Below are 20,729 nucleotides of genomic sequence, written 5' to 3' on the forward strand. Positions count from 1 at the left end.
GTCCTCAGGCCTTGTCTGTGCGATCTCCCAGTCAACACAGCTGTCACTTCTGGTGTCCTCTCTGATGTGACAGGCCGCTCAGCCAATCACTGGCCGTAACAAACAGACAAAGCCTGAGGACACCGGAGAGCGTGATCAGGTACGTAACAGCTTTATTATTTTATATGCACAGTCATCAACCAATGATTTTTAAACTTGCCAAAAGACAATGATGAGTTGATGATTGTTGTCTTTATTACACAAAGCGATATCGGCCTGATTTGGACAATTTTCGCTCCATGTATTAGGGCCCTTAGTCACATTGAGTCAGTTCAGAAGGTTACATGCCATAACTGCCGCTACATGCCAGGACTGCCGCTACATGCCGGGACTGCCGCTACATGCCAGGACTGCCTCTACATGCCGGGACTGCCTCTACATGCCGGGACTGCCTCTACATACCGGGACTGCCGCTGCATGCCAGGACTGCAACTACATGCCGGGACTGCCTCTACATGCCGGGACTGCCTCTACATGCCGGGACTGCCGCTACATGCCGGGACTGCCACTACATGCCGGGACTGCCGCTACATGCCAGGACTGCTGCTAGTGATGTAAACACAAAAACTATTTATATGCATTGTTTAAAAAAAAAAATCACTATATCAGGACCAAATATTACCCCCATACCGTTATTGATGAAAACACACGATATACAGGCCAATATTACCACCATAGAGCGACCACTGCATAATGACACTATATACAGGCCAATATTACTACCATAGACTGACTACCATATAATGACTTTATATACACTATATACAGACCAATATTTTGTGGATGTCACTCCTCTACACTTCTGATTGACAGTGGAGTCAGCAGTGCTGGTACACACAGACACTATATATATATATATATATATATATATATATATATACACAAACACATCCACGAAAACACATACAGATCCAAACCATACAGTACACATTATACACCTACATTCATACACATTAACAGTACATATACATTATACCTACTCCCACTAGCAGCATGCTGGGTGTAGTGGTGCATCCCCCTCATGTTCATTGCAGCATGCTGTGATCCTCATACCCTCTCCTCCATCGTCCCAACTGCTGTACACCAAGGGTAGTGACTAAATGCCATACCGTAAAGGGACCTTGCTGGGGGTGGACACACAGCTCCCAAGCAAGCCCCGCCCCGGACGGATTTCATTGGCTTCTCCACTTCGGCCTTCCTAGTAGCCAAAATCAGACCCTTCCGGACCCCCGACCCTAATCCGAACGTTTAGCATTAGGGTTAGGGTTGGGGGTCGGATTGGGGTTACTACAAACATGATTTAACTATCCCCTTCCCACACAACCCTAACTCTCCGGGTTGGTGCTAATCAGGAGGCTTCGACATGAGAAATCAGTGGGACGTAACCCTAATCCGCCCCCCAACCCTAACCCTAATACTAAACGTTTGGATTAAGGTCGGGGATCCGGCAGGGTCTGATTTTAGCCGCTAGGAAGCCCGGAGTGGAGCCGCCAATAAAATCCAGCCGGGGCGGGGCTTGCCTGAGAGCTGTGTGCGCGCCCCCAGTTACACAGGGATCAGACACCGGGAGCACAGCGTCCTGTAGCCTCTGTGTGACCCCTGATAGCAGCAATTAGCTGCAGCAAAGGATCACTGCCAGAGGCTGCAGGACGCTGTCTGTGTGGTCCTGCCCCTTACACTTAACTGTAACTGCGGTAGGGGGCCCCTTGGGAAATTGCCCTGTCCCCCCCCCCCCTAACGCCGACCCTGCGCTGCAGTGCTTCTAACAGTGCACTGGAGCAAAGATTACTCCAACTAACAGTGTGGGAGCGGTGTCGAGAATGAAGGTAAGACACATACCTTCCTTCTAAGCGTTCCTGGCACTATAGGCGGCTATCAGCAGGTTAGCAAATCTAGTTAGCAAAATAGTTCCCCTTTAAAGCAATGTTCAAATATTCATTTGCAGGTATGGGATTATACTGTCTTTTGGCTCCATTAAATCCTATGAATACCCAACTGTACATCTAAAATATGACAGCTGTGCTTTATTTATACAAAACCTGAAAGTGGAAGACACCAGGGATAAGAGTCACTGAATTATAATAGAAATCTACAATGGATTTCCTGCCATTGAAAGACGCAGACAATGTAATCAGTAGGCTAATGCATTAGACGTCTCTTATTTCTCATGACACAACAGCTACAATTCAATACATATTTATGCTGCAGCACAACTTTACACAGAGCTATTAATACAGGGATACGTTACCAGTCAGCAATGTCTATTATGTTAACATACAGTAGTTTACAGATTTGTAAGAAGCTATACAGACATATTACACCAAGAATCTTTATTGTCTGAAACAGATATAAACCTTTAAAGGGGTTATCAAAAAATTTTTTTTCCAAATCAACGGTGTCAGAATGTTAGATGTATAGATTTGTAAACTGCTTCTATTTAAAAATCTCCAGTCTTCCCATACTTATCAGCTGCTGTATGTCTTGCATGAAGTGGTGTATTCTTTCCAGTCTGACACAGTGCTCTCTGCTGCCACCTCTGTCCATGTTAGGAACTGTCCAGAGAAGGAGCAAATTCTCTCCTCTCCTCCTCTACACAGTTCCTGACATGGACAGAGGTGGCAGCAGAGAACACTGTGTCAGAGTGGAAATAATACACCACTTCCTGAAGGACATACAGCAGCTGATAAGTACTGGAAGGCCTGAGATTTTTAAATCGAAGTAAAAGACATACCTTTCTGACAGAAAAATAATTTTGCTGGAGTACCCCTTTAACACATCCATATAAGAGGTCACTGTATTTTTTGCCACTTGAAGGATGTTCGCCGTGAATACACTGAGAAATCTGCACAGAATTTCTCAAACCTAAAGTATTTTTCCCACCAATGACAATAACTACCTATCCACAGCTAAAAGTAATCTAAGTATCTTCTATCTATCTATCTCCTATCTATCTATCTATCTATCTCCTATCTATCTCCTATCTATCTATCTATCTATCTATCTATCTATCTATCTATCTATCTATCTACTCAAAAGAAAGTCCTGCAGCACTCCTTAAATGTCAAACAGGTAGGTGCCAAGCAGTCAGCACAAGGGACCAATAGTGCCAAATACGTAGAAAAATAGAAAACCGCAGAAAAAAAATATGGTATTTATTTTAACCCAAAAACTTGCAACATTTCGCTCTCCACTGAGAGCTTTTTCAAGCAGTGTCATTGTGTCAGTGTCAGTGACACTGCTTGAAAAAGCTCTCAGTGGAGAGCGAAAAGTTTTTTTGTAAAAATAAATACCATATTTTCTTTAGTGCATTCGGATTGCTGCGGTTTTCTATTTTTTTTATCTATCTATCATCTATTTACCTCTTATCTATCATCTATTTACCACTCAATTATCAATCTATTTCCTATCTATCCACCATGCTTCCACCATCTCATGTAAGGGCAGCGAAGGGCAGCAAAAGTTCCTTTAAAATGGCCAAGTGGCCATGTAGCAAACATACTTTTACCCAGCCATTAATAAGGTGACAGATATGGCAGCCGAATCTCTCTCACATGTGGTGTAGTATATTTAATGTCTATTTTTGTCATTGTCTGTAAATCGTCTAATAAGTACAAATTCTTAAAGAATGTTATATTGTTAGTACCCTTTAAATCCAGGGGAGAGGCAACTCTCCAGCCATGGTTCCCTTGAGGTTTCTTCCACAGGAGGTTTTTCCTCACCTGAGCGCTAAAGGGTGACTCTGAGTCGGGGGTCTGTCATTTTTTCAGCGTCCTGAGATTTTAAATAAAATTTTGACCCCTGATAATGTGTCATGTTCTTTATTTTGTGTTCTTTAATTTCATTCATTTTGCTTAGGACTTGGCTGTCCATCACATATTGCATAAAAACATCTGCCACCAAAGAAATACCTCCTCGTTCCATCTTCACCATGGGACCGGCTAATATCTTTCTGTAAGCCCGTATCTGCTCTCCTCTCTTTAGCCTGCATGGGCTACCCTCCATATATGCTCTCCCTCCTCTACATAACATAAGCTGGTGTGTAAAGGTGTCCAAGGCTGTTAGGATCATCCCATTATTTTCTTGACAACACACTTGCTGAAATTATGTCCTTACCTTAACATATAAAGGCTCTTTACGATTTTCAATAAGTAAGGAAACTTTTTCTTCCCAAACAGGGTTAAGGTTCTTGTGTATTGTCTTGCTTCGAAAAACTTCTTTTCCTCCAATTTTGAACTTGACATATGGGTCACTTGTCCCTTTAATGAAAAAAAAAAAAAAAAATTCCATAAAGTAATATGTAACATAACAATGCATTTATATTTATACGACTGACAGATCGCCTGGGCACATAAGCCAATTTGCTTATAAACAATCATAATTAGTAATTAGAAATTAATAGAACGGTTTAGCTGAGGAGTCAGCTCAGATATAATAACAGGGCTGAAAGGCAGTAGTCATTGTGATTGATATCACTGTGACCTTCAGACTGCTGCCTCTCTTCAGTGACAGCTCCGAGTAAGGATTAGTCACAGACTCCCTTTAACCCCCCCCCCGCCTCTGGCCACCCGCCCGCAGCCCAGGCTCCTTTAACACCCTTGGTACCTTTCACCCCCCCCCCCCCGGCTGCCTGCAGCCCCGGCCCCTTTAACCCCCCCCCCCCCCCCGCTGCCCGCAGCCCCGAGCATACATTACCTGCTTGGCGCCACAGCTGTGTGCGACGCTCCCTGCTCTCCTAACTCCCCAATTACTGATTGGCTGATGGGGAACGAGGATAGCGGGGAGCGTCCCATACAGCCGCGGCGCCGAGCAGGCCGGGGATACGGGTGAGCGGGCGGCCGGAGGGTTAAAGGAGCCGGGGCCGCGGGCAGCCGGCGGCAGGGGGGGTTAAAGGGGCCGGGTCCCATACATGCAACCGATCCGCTCTGTGTATGGGACCTATTCACCTTCACAGTACAGGATTCGCAGCGGGTCTCGCTGCGAATTCGCAGCAAGAAATCCGCTGCGGATCCGGTACGTGTGAACGTACCCTTATGTGCATTTTCCGTAATAAGTGTATATTGGTGATTTGTATAACTTTTGGGGGGCAATACAATACTTAAATAAAAAATTTCACCGGACTTCTCCTTTAACATACTGTATGCAAAACTATACAGCAAGAGCAACTGTCATTAGGAAAAACTTTTGACATGTCCTAGGAACATATCAAAAAGTGGAAAGTCTAACAGAACCTCTGGCAAGTTGATTTGATGCACACAGGAGGCCACCAATCCCAAGCTAGGAGGCCCATAAATGAAAGTAGAAAAAGTCGAACATGATTAATTGTGGTTTAAAGGTTTCACCAGGTGGCCTGGTACAAACACGAACATACAACCCATTGGATTATACATCAAACAGATCCCTGGAACGCAGTGGAATACCATCTTTATAAGGATTCATCGCAACAGAATCTGAATACATAAGAAGATCATAACAACATTACAACTTAATCTGCATGCATACATATGACATCTAGTGGCCAGATTGTATAACACACTTTATAGTAGACAGTGGGGCGCTTAATGCAATATTAAATATATTTGCACTTCCTTTATATTGCAAACACAGGACTGGCAAACGGCATTTAGCAGTGTACATGTACTGCACGTATAGTGTTGTGTATAGACCCTCACCTTTTTAGTCCTGAGTCAACTTCTGAGTTATTATCTATTTAATCCCCTTCCCCAGTTCTGAGCTGCTGCTTTCTGCTAAATACACAAAGAAACTGTGAGCTTTTATCTCCATCTCCCCCTCTTTCCTCTTCCTTCCTAGACGGCTGATGTAAACAATACATGGCAGGCTTTATCTGCAACTTTGTAGCTTTTTTTTCATAATGCAGGGAGCATTAATCTGAGGTTAAGTTGCTGATAAACTCACTATGATTAATTCTCGTGGCATTACAAACTTGCAGATAGAGACATGTTTACACCAGCCGTCTGGGAAGGGGGGAGGGAGATGGAGAAAAAAGCTTTCACACAGTATTTTGTGTCTTCAGCAGAAAGGAACAACTAAGAACTAAGGGGAGGAAACTGAATAGATAATAAGTATGGGATAAATTGTTAGCCTTATCATGGGCAGCAACATATGAAAAGTTATGTTTGAGTGGAATACCCCTTTAATCTCTGCCCTGGAGCCACATTTTTTTTTGTACGCTACTGCCCAGCAACAATGAAACATAAAGAGATAAAGAGATATTGTATCCAACAAAATATATACCGTACAAAAGAAATAATCTATTTAAAGAAAAGAGAAGAAGAAAACAAAGTGCAGAAAAGAGCAGTACTACAATAGCTGCTGTAAACCAGTTCAGCCTTTCCATGTTTCAGCCACAAGGTGGCAGCCTACACTAACATAGCTCTGAACACCAACATAAAAAGCTGTTCTGGGCAAACTTTTCAGAGAAGTATCTTCAGCAAGTAGAACATCATCAGACAATATCAGTGAAACCAGCAGACAAAACGCTCATTCTTAATTCATGGAGTCCCAAAGAAAAGATTTTCCTCACAGCTTAATAGTATCTGTGTGAATGCTGCCTTATAGAACTGCAGCTATTAGTTTGTAGTTTTCAGGAAGTACGTGAACTATTGATCAGTGCTGGGGGACTTTAAGGGGAGTTCATTCATTTATTGGTTCATTTTGGCAGAAGTTTTATAGAATCAATATGAAGTGAAAAGCAGTGATATTCATTTTTGTATCACTTATCCAGAAATAACAGTGAATGAATATCATGAATGGCTCCACTGTTAGGCTGCTATCACAATATATAGTCACAGTGGTATTCGTATGATATACAGCATACATTGTGAAATCCTCCTACTATGATTATTATTATTATTATTATTATTATTATTATTATTATTATTTGAGTATAACCATAATTCCTGAGATGGAGAGACCTACTATGTGAAGAAATCCTTACAGGATGCTCGTCTGTATGAAAACAGCAGCTATTCTACTTCTATGTGCATAGTAATCTAATGGTTTCTCAGGTCTCAGTCAGAGCCACCAGTAAGATTTATTCCCTTTAATAAACTTCAACCTCTCTGTGTGTAGATACCAGTCATCGCACACTAGGTGGCAGTAAAGTTCTATTGTCCGCCAACACACCTCTGTAAAACATATACTTGTTGTTTATTCTTTTCTAACTAAAAACAGAACACGTCCCCTACACGCTCTACCAATAAACTGGTTTATAGGGATGAAATTGCTACAAAATGAAGAACACTAAAAACGGTAAATATTGCAAACCTGTAGACTGCGCATGCTGCTTGGTGACTGCATAGCGTCATATCTGTTGTTTTTCATAGGACTGCAGAAAAATCTAGTTTTTTATTACGAACAACTATTATTTTCATGGTAACTCCATGACCACTTTAAGGGGTATTCCACTCAAACATAACTTTTCATATGTTGCTTCTCATGGTGAGGCAATTCATACTTATTATTTTCTATTCAGTCTCCTTCCCCCAGTTCTGAGCTGCTGGTATTTTTTGGTGAAGACAAAAAAAACTGTGAGCTTTTCTCTTTGTCTCCCCCTGCTTCTCCCTCTTTTCTGTGAAAGTCCCAGGCAGGCTGTAATGCAGGGAGGGTTTATCTGCTGATGGACTCACTGTGATTAATCCTCCTGGCATCACAAAGTTGCTATTAAGTTTTAGATAGGGACTTGTTTACATCTCAAAAACATATGAAAACATATGTGAAGTTATGTTTGAGTGAAAAACCCATTTAAAGGGGTCATCCAGTGAAAGTCTTTTTCTTTCAAATCAACAGCTTTCAGAAAATTATATAGAGTTGTAATTTTCTTCCAATTAAAAATCAAGAGTCTCCCCATACTTATCAGCTGCTGTATGTCCTGCAGGAAATGTTTTTTTTTTTGTTGACACAGTGCTCTCTGCTGACATCTCTGGCTGAGACAGGAACTGTCCAGAGCAGGAGAGGTTTTCTATGGGGATTTGCTGCTGCTCTGGACAGTTCCAGTCTCGGCCAGAGGTGGTAGCAGAGAGCACTGTGTCAGATTGGAAAGAAAACATTTCCTGCAGGACATACAGCAGCTGATAAGTATGGGAAGACTCTAGATTTTTAAATAGAAATAAATTACAAAACTATATAACTTTTTGAAACCAGTTAATATGAAAGAAAAAGATTTTCGCTGGATAACCTATTAAACTAATCGGAGCTTCTAAACAGCAAACCCTTACAATCTACTAATCTGTTCCCACAAATGTTCACTTAAGCAGTGTGGGTTTTTTTTCCCTTAAAAACCATGCTGTTTTATCTTCAGAGCTGTTGCCTACTAATATTTGTATGTTTTCCGTCTGCTTAAAAAAAAAGCGACGTGTTACTCTCGGTGAGGTTCCCCCTGAAAGCAGTGTGGTTTTCTCCCATTCAAAGCAATGGGAGAGCTCCAAGAACACATCTCATGTACATCTTGGGGCCCAAAACATACTAAAATTAAAAAAAAAAAAAGTCTTGACTAAAAAAAACTCTGAAATAGAAGTGGTATCGTAGCTGCTTAATAAGGTGGATTTTAAACAGGAAAATATTAATTAAAACTGAAAAAAGTTTATTAATAGTTTTATTAAAATTGATGGAAACTGTCCAGCAATCGAAAAAATTACACTTGTCCTGTGTTTTGTGCAATAATTTAAGAGCATCAAACACTACACTATGACACGTCCCTTAGCATAGTAGTAGGAGAATGGGGGAGGGGGCAGAGGGAATGCACACCCACCTGTTTAACCGTTTAAATGCCATGGTAGTGGTTGACTGCATTCAAGGGGCTAAACATCCAGAAGAAAAAACAGCTTAGCTTTCTCTATACTGACATTATGATGTTCGGGAAGAGGTTATACAGGAAATAAACTTGCCCCCATTTGTCAGTCTGCAGCATCTTCTGCATGTTCCAAGTAAAAACATAGAGGTTACCCCACTGCTGATCTTTTCTATATTCTGGCAGGCCATGGCCAAGTGGGAGAGTTTAACCATCATTTTAGTCCTTTTGCAGACAGATAATAGAATTAGCAGGAGGAGATGGCTGAGCTGCAGAAACAAATATCTATTTCTTAGATTTTATTATATCAGACACAATAGGAGAAATGATAGGGAGAGATAAAGGGAGGAAATGCCAGGATATTTTTATTTTATTTTATTGAGCATTTTATTTGTTTAGTCTTCCTTTAAGTCGATAACTGTGTGAAGGGAAGTCGGGGATTTAGAGGTCTGCATCGTAAGAAATGAGCCTAAGCCCTATAAATATATGTTTATACTATAGCTACGTTTTATAGGTAGCTATAAAATCTGCTGATATTCTATGCATGCCATATGAAAACATACACAGAATTATACATCGAGAATTGAACATCCCTGCATCTAATAGAAAAAAATCATTATATCGGCATTGCCATCAGACAGTGACGTTGTCATCAGCCGTTGGTTAGCTCAATGTCACACATTCACACCTATTAATCACTATTAATCACTACTTTACTTTTTTAATTTAACCATACCAGGACTGAACTATATAAGGTAATAAGATATAATGGAAAGCTTTAGGCTCTGTTCACATCTGTGTTGGAGGCTCCTTAATAGAATTAGAATAGAAAACAAAATCATACTTACCTAGTGCTGGTCCCCCTGCTACTCACCTGAGAAGAAAGATAATTAGGAGACCAAATACAGGCAAACCGGAGCAGTAGGGGGGCCAGCACTAGGTAGGATTTTGTTTTCTATTCTAATTCTATGAAGAAGCCTCCAACACAGATGTGAACAGAGTCTATAGCTTTCCATTAGATCTCATTTTGGAAGCAAGAAGAGGAGAAACAATTGAGGGACTGGACAGAGCAGTGGGGAACCAGGGATAGGTAAGTATGATATATTTATATATATACTGTATATATTTTTTAATTTACCCACCTCCTCCAGCCTCAGCAGCATATAAATGTTTACACTAGAGCCAGAATACCAGTTTAAGGCACTGCCAGCAGAAGAATGAAGTGGTCTGTCCAGAGAATTAACAATATTTAGTTGCTATTGAGGGCAGCAGTGAGTGATCTGATCACTGCCAGTTCTACCTTCATCCCTACTATAGCAGATACGAGAAGTACAGAACAGGAAACAAAGAGATCCATAGGTTGGGAAGCACTACTGTAAGGACCCTATTACATGGGACAATTATTGTGCAAAAAAACGTTCAATCGTTCGCATTTAAACGATAATCGTTCTGTGTAATTGCAGGCAACGATCGAAAAATCGTTCGTATGTCGTTGATTGTTGATTTAGATCTGAACCTAAAATTATCGTTAATCGTTCACTAATCGTTTGCTAATAGTTTACTGTAATTATGCATTCGTTCGCTCAAGTTTCGCGTTTGTTCACTAATCGTTCAGTGTAATTGCACATTGTTCATTGTTTTGCTGGGATCAGAAGGAGTAAATGATCATAGTAACAGTCGCAATAACGATCGTAGTAACAATCGTAACGACCGTCGTTCTGTGTAATATGGTGAACGATTTCAGGTTAACGATAAACAATCTGGTTTGCGATCATTTATCGTTGGTCGTTAATCGTTAAAAATCACTCCGAGTAATAGGACCCTTTAACATAAGAATGTAATAAAGGGTGGGTTCCCTACTTGGGACTTCCCTTTATGAGCAAGAATAGAGAGCTGCTCTAACAAAATGCAACTCTTATTCTGATAGACCAAAAGTAGATTTCCCCAGTATGGTGGCAGACTACAATAAAATGGAGGTTAACTGAGGACAGAAATATAAAAAACTAAGGTGTCTTTTGGGATTATATTACAATCCAACAGGGAGAAGAAAACATTAAGATTAATAAAAACATCTGAGAAAGTAAACTCTATTTTCAGACTAGGAAAAATGCCCGTAACTCTCCTTACTAGGAGCCATAAAACCACAGACTGGCAATACAACAACAGTAGAAGGTATGAAGCATGAAGCAATCTGCCCAGCCAACAAAGGCTAAAAGCAATCCTAATGCTGTACTGCAGGTGAAGAGCGACTACAAGGGAAGAACCCTTTCACTGCAGATAGATTAATAACTAATTATTCAAAGGCAATGTGCAGAGTTTTAGTGAAGAGTTTTTTCTATTTATTTACAGAAGAGCACATTAAAGAAAGCAGAAATATAATCGAACATTTTCCCTTTTTATCCAATCCCAATTTTTTACAGACTTATTTCCATAAATTTGTAGAATTTGAAGTAAAAATCAATGCCAGTTCCTAAATGGGGTAGATTCTATTCATGGTGTATGGACAGCCACTGATGCAACAAATTTAAAGGCGAAGTCATGCAGAAATAAAAAATCATAGTAACTATAGGGATAGTGTGAGTTCTACTGCTATAGTACCTCCTATATAGTCTCTCCTATACCCTGTGGAGAGTGACGGAAAGAGAAAAAAAAGGTCCAAGCGGCATTCACCAAAAATATTCTTTTCTTGCAATCTTTATTGTGGCATATGAGGAGTTTTTTCATCGGGGCAGGGAGAAACAAGTAGAACACTGTGCACCAAGGCTAAAGACTGTTTCGCGGGTAAAGCTTCCCGCTTCCTCAGGCCATGCAATCAGCCGGGTCATGACATTGCAGCATCAGGAGCCGGGGCTATAACTTACAAGGATGCTGGGAGAAAATTACATGCGGTGGCTGTCAGAGAGTGGCGAGAGTGATGCTACGGGGATACGGAGAAGGGTACTTATTAGGTTCCCGCACCGCCTGCCTGCAGATGATTTTTTTTTTTTTTCACAGGACTTCTCCTTTAACAATAGATGGTTGCCTCCTGATACATTTGTTGCATTTTGTCCAAACACTTTCCCATATGAACAGCATATGAAACGCTGATCTTTAGTAAACTTCTCTTGTAGATTATCTCCAACTGGTTCCTGTGTATCTACGTACACTGCAACCCGACAATTAGAGGACCAGAGCAGGGACGTATTTATCACTAGGCACCCATGGTCCGGTGCCTAGGGCAGCACCTTTCAAGGGGGCAGCATCAGGGAGCAGGGGGGAAGAAGCAACTTTTTTTTTATTTCCCACCACCTATTCAGACCGGTAAATCTGGTGAATTTTCAAGGGGGGGTGTGCTTATGGTGGAATTATTATTCAGGCCTGGTATGGCAGTGTTATCCAGTCACAGTATGTCAGTATTGTTTAGGCCTGGTATGGCGGTTTTATCCAATCACAGTATGGCTCCAGTCACAGTATGGCTCCAGTCACAGTATGGCGGTATTGGTCAGGTCTGGTATGGCGGTGTCATCCAGTCACAGCATTATGGTATTGGTCAGGTCTGGTATGGCGGTGTCATCCAGTCACAGTATTGTGGTATTTTCAGGTCTGGTATAGCGGTGTTATCCAGTCACAGTATTGTTTAGGCCTGGTATGGCGGTGTTAAATGTGCCACCTGGAGCTATTACCTACCAATCTACCAATCCTGTGGTGATAATTCCTTCAGACAATATGCAGAATGCTCTAATCATTGATTCGATGTGGAAATGTGTTTATGTTTTAAGCCGTTAAACACCATAAAAAACGTGATTCCGAAACCACTCTCCACCATGTTCCCCAAGATGGGGATTTTTCAGGTTTAGTGCCTAGGGCAACAGCTATTAATGTGCAGTATAATCTGATGGCCACTCTTTTCCAGAGACAGCACCAGTCTTGTCTCGAGTTCAGGTGTTGTTTGCATTTACAAATCCCCACCGAAACTGGAGACAAGACTGGTGCTGCCTTAAGGGTGCCCTTACAAATAACAAGTATGTAAATCACCCGCCCTCAAAACCCACACGCTGCCTACGCATACATTACCCGTCCTCGCTCCAGCTTGCTGCATGGGCTCCCAGCTTCCTGCTGTCCCGCTCAGCTAATCAGTGCGTTGCGCAGCCGTAGCCACTGATTAACTGAGCGGGAGTGTAGAAAGTTGGGAGCCCATGCAGCAAGCCTTATTGAGGATGGGTGATGTACAGTATGTACAGGCAGTGTGTGGTTAAAGGGGTGGGTGATTTACATACTCGCAGCAGTCTGAAAGACTGCCAGACCTTGGTTCGTAACAGATCTCGCTGCAAAACTCGCAGCGAGAAATCTGCTGTGATCCGTTATGTGTAAAGGCCTCATTAAAGAGGAAATAATTCCATAGTGGCAATTGAAAACTCTCTACAGATCCGTCTGGATAACTATAGGGTAAACTGAATCTATATAATTTTAGAGCGGTGTTCCCTTCCCTGGAGAGGCTGGGGTTTGCAAATAAAAAAGGTTAAACTTTATGAACTGTTTATTTGTTCGTTATAAGTATAATCTGTTCCCGGTCCGCGCTATACTGTGGGGATATCCTAAGATATATTAATGTTAGCAGTCTGGTGAATCAAGGTGTTAATGCATCGTGCTAAATGATACTAGTGGCACTAAGCTGTGTGGAGATACAATAAGTGAGAGCGGTACAATAGTGGTAAAATAGTGGTAAAATAGTTGACATCACAGCACTACTATGAAACAAGCTACCATGTCGAGGGAGCTTGTTCCTCCACAGAAACCATAGTAGTGCTGTGACCTTACACCTGCCTGAACTGTTCCAACTTACAGAGTAAGCGGTCCACAAGTTACCAGCCAGAGCGCGCCCCTTGCAGAAAAAGGACTATCACCACCATTATCTGGAGGAAACCTTCATTGCCATTCACCAGGAATAATTGATCCATCTCACCGAGGTTGGACTGCGGCCGTGAGCTTGCTCTGGGGTGAACCAGTGGGATCCATCTGATTTGATACAACTATACAAACCTTACGATACAAACTGCTTCCACCACTCTCCGTGCAAAGAATCGACATGTATGCATGCATGCGGAGGCACGCAAGCCCTCCCATAGAGAAGTGTCACACTGAGGCAGGAGGGATTCTGCGCCACATTTGCTTAGTATGAACTGCCCCTTAGGCTATGTTCCCATACAGTATTTTTGGTCAGTATTTTGAACCAAAACCAGGAGTGGATTGAAAACACAGAAAGGCTATGTTCACACACTGTTGAAACTGATTGGATGGCTGCCATTTAATGGCAAAAAATTGCCTGGTTTTTAAAACAATGGCCGTAGTTTTGAAATAATGGCCCTTATTTGCCATTAAATGACGGCCATCCACTACATTTCAACATTGTGGGAACATAGCGTTTCTGTGTTTTCAATTCACTCCTGGTTTTGGTTCAAAATACTGACCAAAATACTGATAAGGGGACATATTTAAAGTATTTTAGTCTGTTCCTACATGTCTTGGCTTGACCTTCAAAGGGCACCTGGGAATCCCCTGATACAGTCACTGTACATGGGCTTGATGTTCCCCATATATCCCCCTAACCTTGGCATGGCTTTCATCTGCTAAATGTGAATTGAAACACAGCATGTTATAAACAATCAGGAACTAAGCTCAGTAGGAACTTCCAGTTTCTTGTAATAGAAGTCTGGTACAATGGATTTGGAAGGTCTTCAAACGCTTTTACTATTTTCACCCTTTATATTGCTGCCTTATGCCGAAATACATTCCCTCATCATTCTGTACTCTATACCCCTTTATGACAACATGAAAACAGAATCTTTGCTAAGTTATTAAGAAGGAAAAAAACTACATATTGTACTAATGCACATGTACCTATTAAATTCTATAGAAAGGGGAGGAGAGAATAAAGATAGAGGAAGATGGAGACACATCCAGAAGCTTGTAGTACGTTGACAGCTTACACTGCTTAGTACTGCTATATAACATCCTCCATGCTGCTGCAGAGGAATCTCCTCTTCTATATGTGAGAAGAGTATGGGAGCCATCAGAGACATTATTCTACACTCAACTGCTCAGGGACAACTGAAAATAGCAGATGGAACTTTGAGAGAAACCTGGTGGATAATGCCACACACAAGTTATATAACAGCCAAAAATAGTGCTGCTCCTCATGTAAACACAAATGACAGCTTATCCTGAAAAGTTTCCTGGTGTTCAGCACCAGGAAGAATACATTGAACCTGACAAATAGCTGTGCATCGCAAGGAATGTTCCCCGTTGCACATTCCTGCGTTAATAACTTTTGTCATAGTCTTAAAGATAGGCCCTGTCCCTGTTACTTCCTGGGGTATTCAGACATGTCATTTTCTCTTTTCTTTCTGAAAGGGTGTCATGAGACTTTTGACCCATCCGATATATGCTAGGTGCTTAATATTAGAGATGAGCAAAGCGCTCAGAAATTTGCTTCATAAATTTCACAAATTTCACGAATATTCAGAAATGAAAACTAAACGAACCACACTAAAACATATTTTCATTTCAATTTTGCTTTTGTAAATGAATTATGCTGTTTAAGTAAATATAAACTAATATGACTGGCGGCAATGCATATAGACGAGATAACCTTTCTGCTTGTCATTTTAGTTTATATTTACTTAATACAGCATATTTTTATTCCAATTTTGATATTTTTCGATTATAATAGCAAAACTGAAGCGAAAATTTATCAAAAAATTGACCAATATAGAGATAAGTCTGTGGGGATTCCTTGTGTGAACTGGGCAGGTGCTCGGCAGGTAGCGCGCAAGTTCAAACAAGGAATCCCCACAGACTTAACTGCATGAACAGGAGCAGCTTCTAGGATTGGGACATTACACCCTTGTATTGCTCATCTATCCAAGTCAGCACTGGTTGCCATAGTGTGATACAATGTGAACTACACAGTAACAAGTTGTTTTCAGCTCTGGACATATTGACAGATACAGTGTCCACTCCATTTGTTGCAAGTTGGCACACATTGCAGTCAGTTTGACACACTACTTGCCACCCAGTAACAAGTTGCTTACAGCTCGGCACAGATTGAGATACACAGTACGTACTCTATGCATTGTAGCATACACATCTGTTCAGTGCTGACAGTTGATATATCACACAGGACTATCTGCCTCTTCCTTTCTACTTATTCACAGTTTGGCTATGTTCAGACGCTGTATGAGACCGGCTGTTCCTCGACCCGGCTGGGTCACGGAACGACCGGTCTCAGAAAAGATCATCCCGGCCGGTACTACAGTACCGGCTGGATGATTTTTAGTGCCGCCTCTGTGCGCGGACGAATCAGAACTCCCCACCGCACACAATAGAGCGTGCGTCTGAAGCTGCACGCTCCATAGTGTGAACTGACAGGGTTTTCTGTGGCCGGTATTCATTGAATTGCGGCCAAAGAGAACTGACATGTCAGTTTCTTGCGGCGCCGCTAGGGATCCCGGCCAGAGTGTATACTATGGGGGACATGTATCATCCGGCGTATTTTTTTTTTTTCGGTGTTAAGAGCCGATTTGCGAATATTTTATTTGCAAAACGGCCGATTTGCGAATAAAATATTCGCAAATCGGCTCTTTACGCCGGGTACGCTGGGGGGGCGGGGAGGGGGTGTGGAGGGGGAGGAACGGGGATATGCGGACTCATAGTCCCCGCGATTTATCTTTTTTTTTAAAGATACGCCGAAAACCTACTCCAGCCCTCAGCTGACGTAGGTTTTCGGCCGTGCGCACCGGCTCGTACGTGCAGTCCGCCTCTACATAAATCTCCGTAGCGCCGTAGATGCGGGGGCATTTTTAAGTCCGGCGCAGAAAACGCAGGACTTAATAAATGTCCCCCTATGTGTATACACTCCGGCTGGGATTCCATAGATGGCAACGAAAACGATATTTTCGTATTAATCACGGCCATTGTTGCAGTCAGCAACAACGGTCAAACTTTCACGAAAATATACGTTGTGTGAACATCGCCTGACTGTTTTAGACCAAGTTGTGCTGGGTTTACACACATTAATACACTTTTACAAATCTATCTTTCCCCTGGAATAACAAGCAAGCTGTACAGAGAGTATGGCTATGTTCACACAATGTCAAAATGATTGAAAAGGCGGATGATTTTGATATTTAAAAAAACGTCCATTATGGCCGCGATTTAACTGACTGCAATGGTAATCCATTGAAGTCAATGGAAAGATGGACCAATGAACACAGTGTATTGAATTACGGACCTTTTTACCACGGACATCAAAATAATGAACATTATTTCCGGATGTCTTTTGCAAACAGCGGATGTTTTTTATTAGTTGTTCACATACAGTTTTTCTTTTTTCACCGTTTTTTTACTATTAAATTCAATGGACTTTTCAATTAAGACACACCCAAATTCAAACCTTTTTCTACCCGCTTTGGCTTGCCCACACGGCATTTCTTGCTGTATAATCAAATTAAGAGTTATTGCCAAGGAAGGGTGAAACGTATAGCGGATGCTGAGAGTCCGGGAGACTTTGATGAGCTACTGGGTTCCGACCACACGGCAGCTTCTATCTCCTCATTATACCCTACACTGAGAAAGCAGATGTTAGGACGGGAGAAGGAGGAGGTGTTCCAAAAATGGGCCAGGGAATTAGAGGATGAAGATCTCCCCATAGGCATATTAAAAGAATGGGAAGGGGTGCGCAAAGCGATGGTCAACGAACAGTGGCTGGAGATGTATTTTAAAATCATTCACAGGGCGACTTACGCCTTTGAATTTCCATATACAGACGCTCCGGCTCATTACCTTAGGGCCTGTCCCTCCTGCAAAGAAGATAGAGCAAATCTCATACATGGCCTTTGGTCTTGTCCGGAGGTGTCAACGGTCTGGAGGGAAGCGATTGAATATGCCTGAACTAGTATGGAAGGCTACCTTGCCATTCATCCCCCAAGCTGCGATATTCCATGTTTTATTGCCAGACATGCCTGGATTGGATTTAAACAGCGATCCAGTCCCGATCATTCATACATTTTTGTTGGTAGTGAAGAAATGTCTCCTCAGACACTGGTTACAGTCTTCAGTACCAACACTAGCAGAGATCACGGACACCATGAATCAAATATTGCACCTGGACAGGCTAGAGACAGAACGTCACAAAGAAAAGAATGCAAAAGGTTTCTTCAAAAAATGGAAAGCGTTTATTAAACACCACTACACAACCAGGGAAATTGAGGAGCTCATGTTAGTCTTCAGATACACAGAGTGGTACAACAAGGAGGTACTGAAAAATACACTGGGCAAGCTACGACTACCTGACAGAAGGGGAGACAATTAGCGGGAACTCTATGGACGAGAGAAGAAGGGGGGGAGGGGGGTAACAGTTGGGTTATGGGGCGGGATATAGTTACCTACTAATACTTTTCCTGTACAACACTTAGTCACTTTTTCCGAATCCGGTGTCACAAATGTTTCAGTTATAAAAATGTATGAAGAGCTGTTCAGACATTATTCTGATGGTCAAACTAATTATCTCAACGGCTATATTACTTTTCTGTGACGCAATTGAAATGTTTTCATGGTTGTAACTCTACTGGAATGTGGCATTGTACATTATGAATATGCCAAGTGTTGTGACGTTGTATATTCTAATAAAAAGATTTTGGAAAGAAAAAAAAAGACACACCCAAAGGCAAATTAGTAATTCCAAACTAGAATAATGTACAAACACCAGTCATTACACTAAGGGGAGGCCAGGCTGCTAAATGACGTCCGTTATTTTAGACTCAAAATAACGGACGTAATTTTAAACGGAGCTGAAAAAACATTGTGTGAACATAGCCTTATACTGTATTAAGTGCAGCTCACTTAAAGTTCTAAAGAGGATATCGAGGTGCCTGGATCAGGCACTAACCCCAATGCAAGCAATAAGAATACTTTAAGAAAAGGATAAAGTCAGCCTTCAAGATATCTAAAAAAATACCTATAATTTAATAGACACATATAAAATATAAGTCATAAATCATGAAAACATATTTCATACAGATGCCACAGGGCCGTTGTGGTGTCATGAAATCAACCAAATAGGAATAAAATCAGAGTTTACACTACATTTTTGCAATCTGTTTTTGCAAAAAACGGATGCATTTGTGTGCATCTGTTTTACTATGTTCACACTACGTATATTTTAGTCAGTATTGTGGTCCTCATATTGCAACCAAAACCAGGAGTGGATTAAGAACACAGAAAGGATCTGTTCACACAATGTTGAAATTGAGTGGATGGCCGCCATCCACTCAATTTCAACATTGTGTGAACAGATCCTTTCTGTGTTTTTAATCCACTCCTGGTTTTGGTGCAATATGAGGACCACAATACTGACTGAAATATACGTAGTGTGAACCCAGCCTTAATCAATTTTTCCACTGACTTGCATTATTAAAAAAAGGATCAAAACGGATCAGTTTTTTTAACATATACAAAAGCGTAGTCAACCTCATGTTTGTGTCAGTAAAAAAAAACAAAAAAACGAATAACTGAATGATAATGGATCAAATGGGATGCACACAAATGCATACATTTTTCCATCAGTTTTTTCATCTATTTTTTTGCAAAAATGGATTAAAAAAAAGATTGCAAAAACGTAGTGTGAACCCAGCCTTAGTCTTAAAACCAGTTGATTAGCAGTCACAGTTTCTGTGAAGGCATTGATTTTTTTCCACTAAATCGCTGCGTGGTTAAATGCCATATCAGGAGACAAATGGCCAAGTTCAAATAGTGTGGAACATGGTACTTTGACACGATTGGGGTTATCAGAGCTTTGGAGTTGTGTATATGGCCCTGCAGCGACGTGCAGCAGCTCTGTAACTCTCAAAATTCTTAGATGCAAGTGTATTAGAGCCAATGAATAGCAAAAAAACTGCACCCCTCTGAGCCCTCGAGTTGTATATGTAACTCTGAAACAGAGTGTAGCACAGTTAAATATTCAACTCGAGGGCTCAGAGCGCAGGATTCCCTTCGCTCAGCTCTACTTAATGTCATTACAGAACATGAGTATATGCAAAGTGTAACTCATTACTGAGCACAGCCAAGTTTCCTTATTCTTAATAGAGCACTAAGCCTGTGCTTACTTGCATTAATTATCCTGCTTTCAGTAATTAGTTTAGTCTTTTTTTCCCCAATGAAAAGTTATACAATTTTTAATTATAGTCTCTATCAGTTATTCACAATTTAAAAGGTCTCTGCGTCCTGCAATGGCCATAGTTAAGGCTAATGCTGCCCTGGGCACTGACCCTGAATACACCCCTGTACATTTACACTTGCTAACTATGTAACATCCCCAGTACCTGAATAATATGTCCATACTGTGACTATGTAACATCCCCAGTACCAGAATAATACCTCCATACTGTGACTATGCAATACCACCAGCACCTGAATAATAACACCATACTGAGACTATGTAGCACGACCAGTACCTGAATAATATCACCATACTGTAACTATGTAAAAGCACCAGTAACTGAAGAATGTCACCATACTGAGACTCCACCAGTACCTACATAGAGTAATAGAGAATAGAGAGTAAAAGAGTCCGTGAGGCTCAACCTAGAGAAACCCTAATGTGTTGATCCAGAGAAAGGCAAAAACCCTTATGAGGCAGATGACAATTGCCCCATTACAGGGAGAATATTCCTTCCTGATAACATCATGTGGCAGAGAGTTCCATAGTCTCACTGCTCTTACAGTAAAGAATCCGCATCTGTGCTAATGGTGAAACCTTCTTTCCTCTAGACGTAGAGGATGCCTCCTTGTCATGGTTACAGGCCTAGGAGTAAAAAGATCACTACAAAGATCTCTGTACTGTCCATTC

General features: G+C 41.4%; 1 protein-coding gene across 8 annotated transcripts in view; it reads right to left on the bottom strand.

Annotated features, from left to right (window-relative positions):
* The window catches only part of MCTP1 (multiple C2 and transmembrane domain containing 1), a 528,068-nt gene that overhangs the window by 338,501 nt on the left and 168,838 nt on the right, over positions 1 to 20,729 (bottom strand). For all 8 annotated transcript variants that reach the window (XM_069962927.1, XM_069962926.1, XM_069962934.1 and 5 more), the window contains exon 3: positions 4,153 to 4,295. In XM_069962927.1, coding sequence (XP_069819028.1) covers positions 4,153 to 4,295 — 143 coding nt within the window. The remainder of the gene's footprint in view (positions 1 to 4,152; positions 4,296 to 20,729) is intronic.

This window comes from Dendropsophus ebraccatus, chromosome 3, assembly GCF_027789765.1.
Source record: "Dendropsophus ebraccatus isolate aDenEbr1 chromosome 3, aDenEbr1.pat, whole genome shotgun sequence".
Taxonomy (NCBI): domain Eukaryota; kingdom Metazoa; phylum Chordata; class Amphibia; order Anura; family Hylidae; genus Dendropsophus; species Dendropsophus ebraccatus.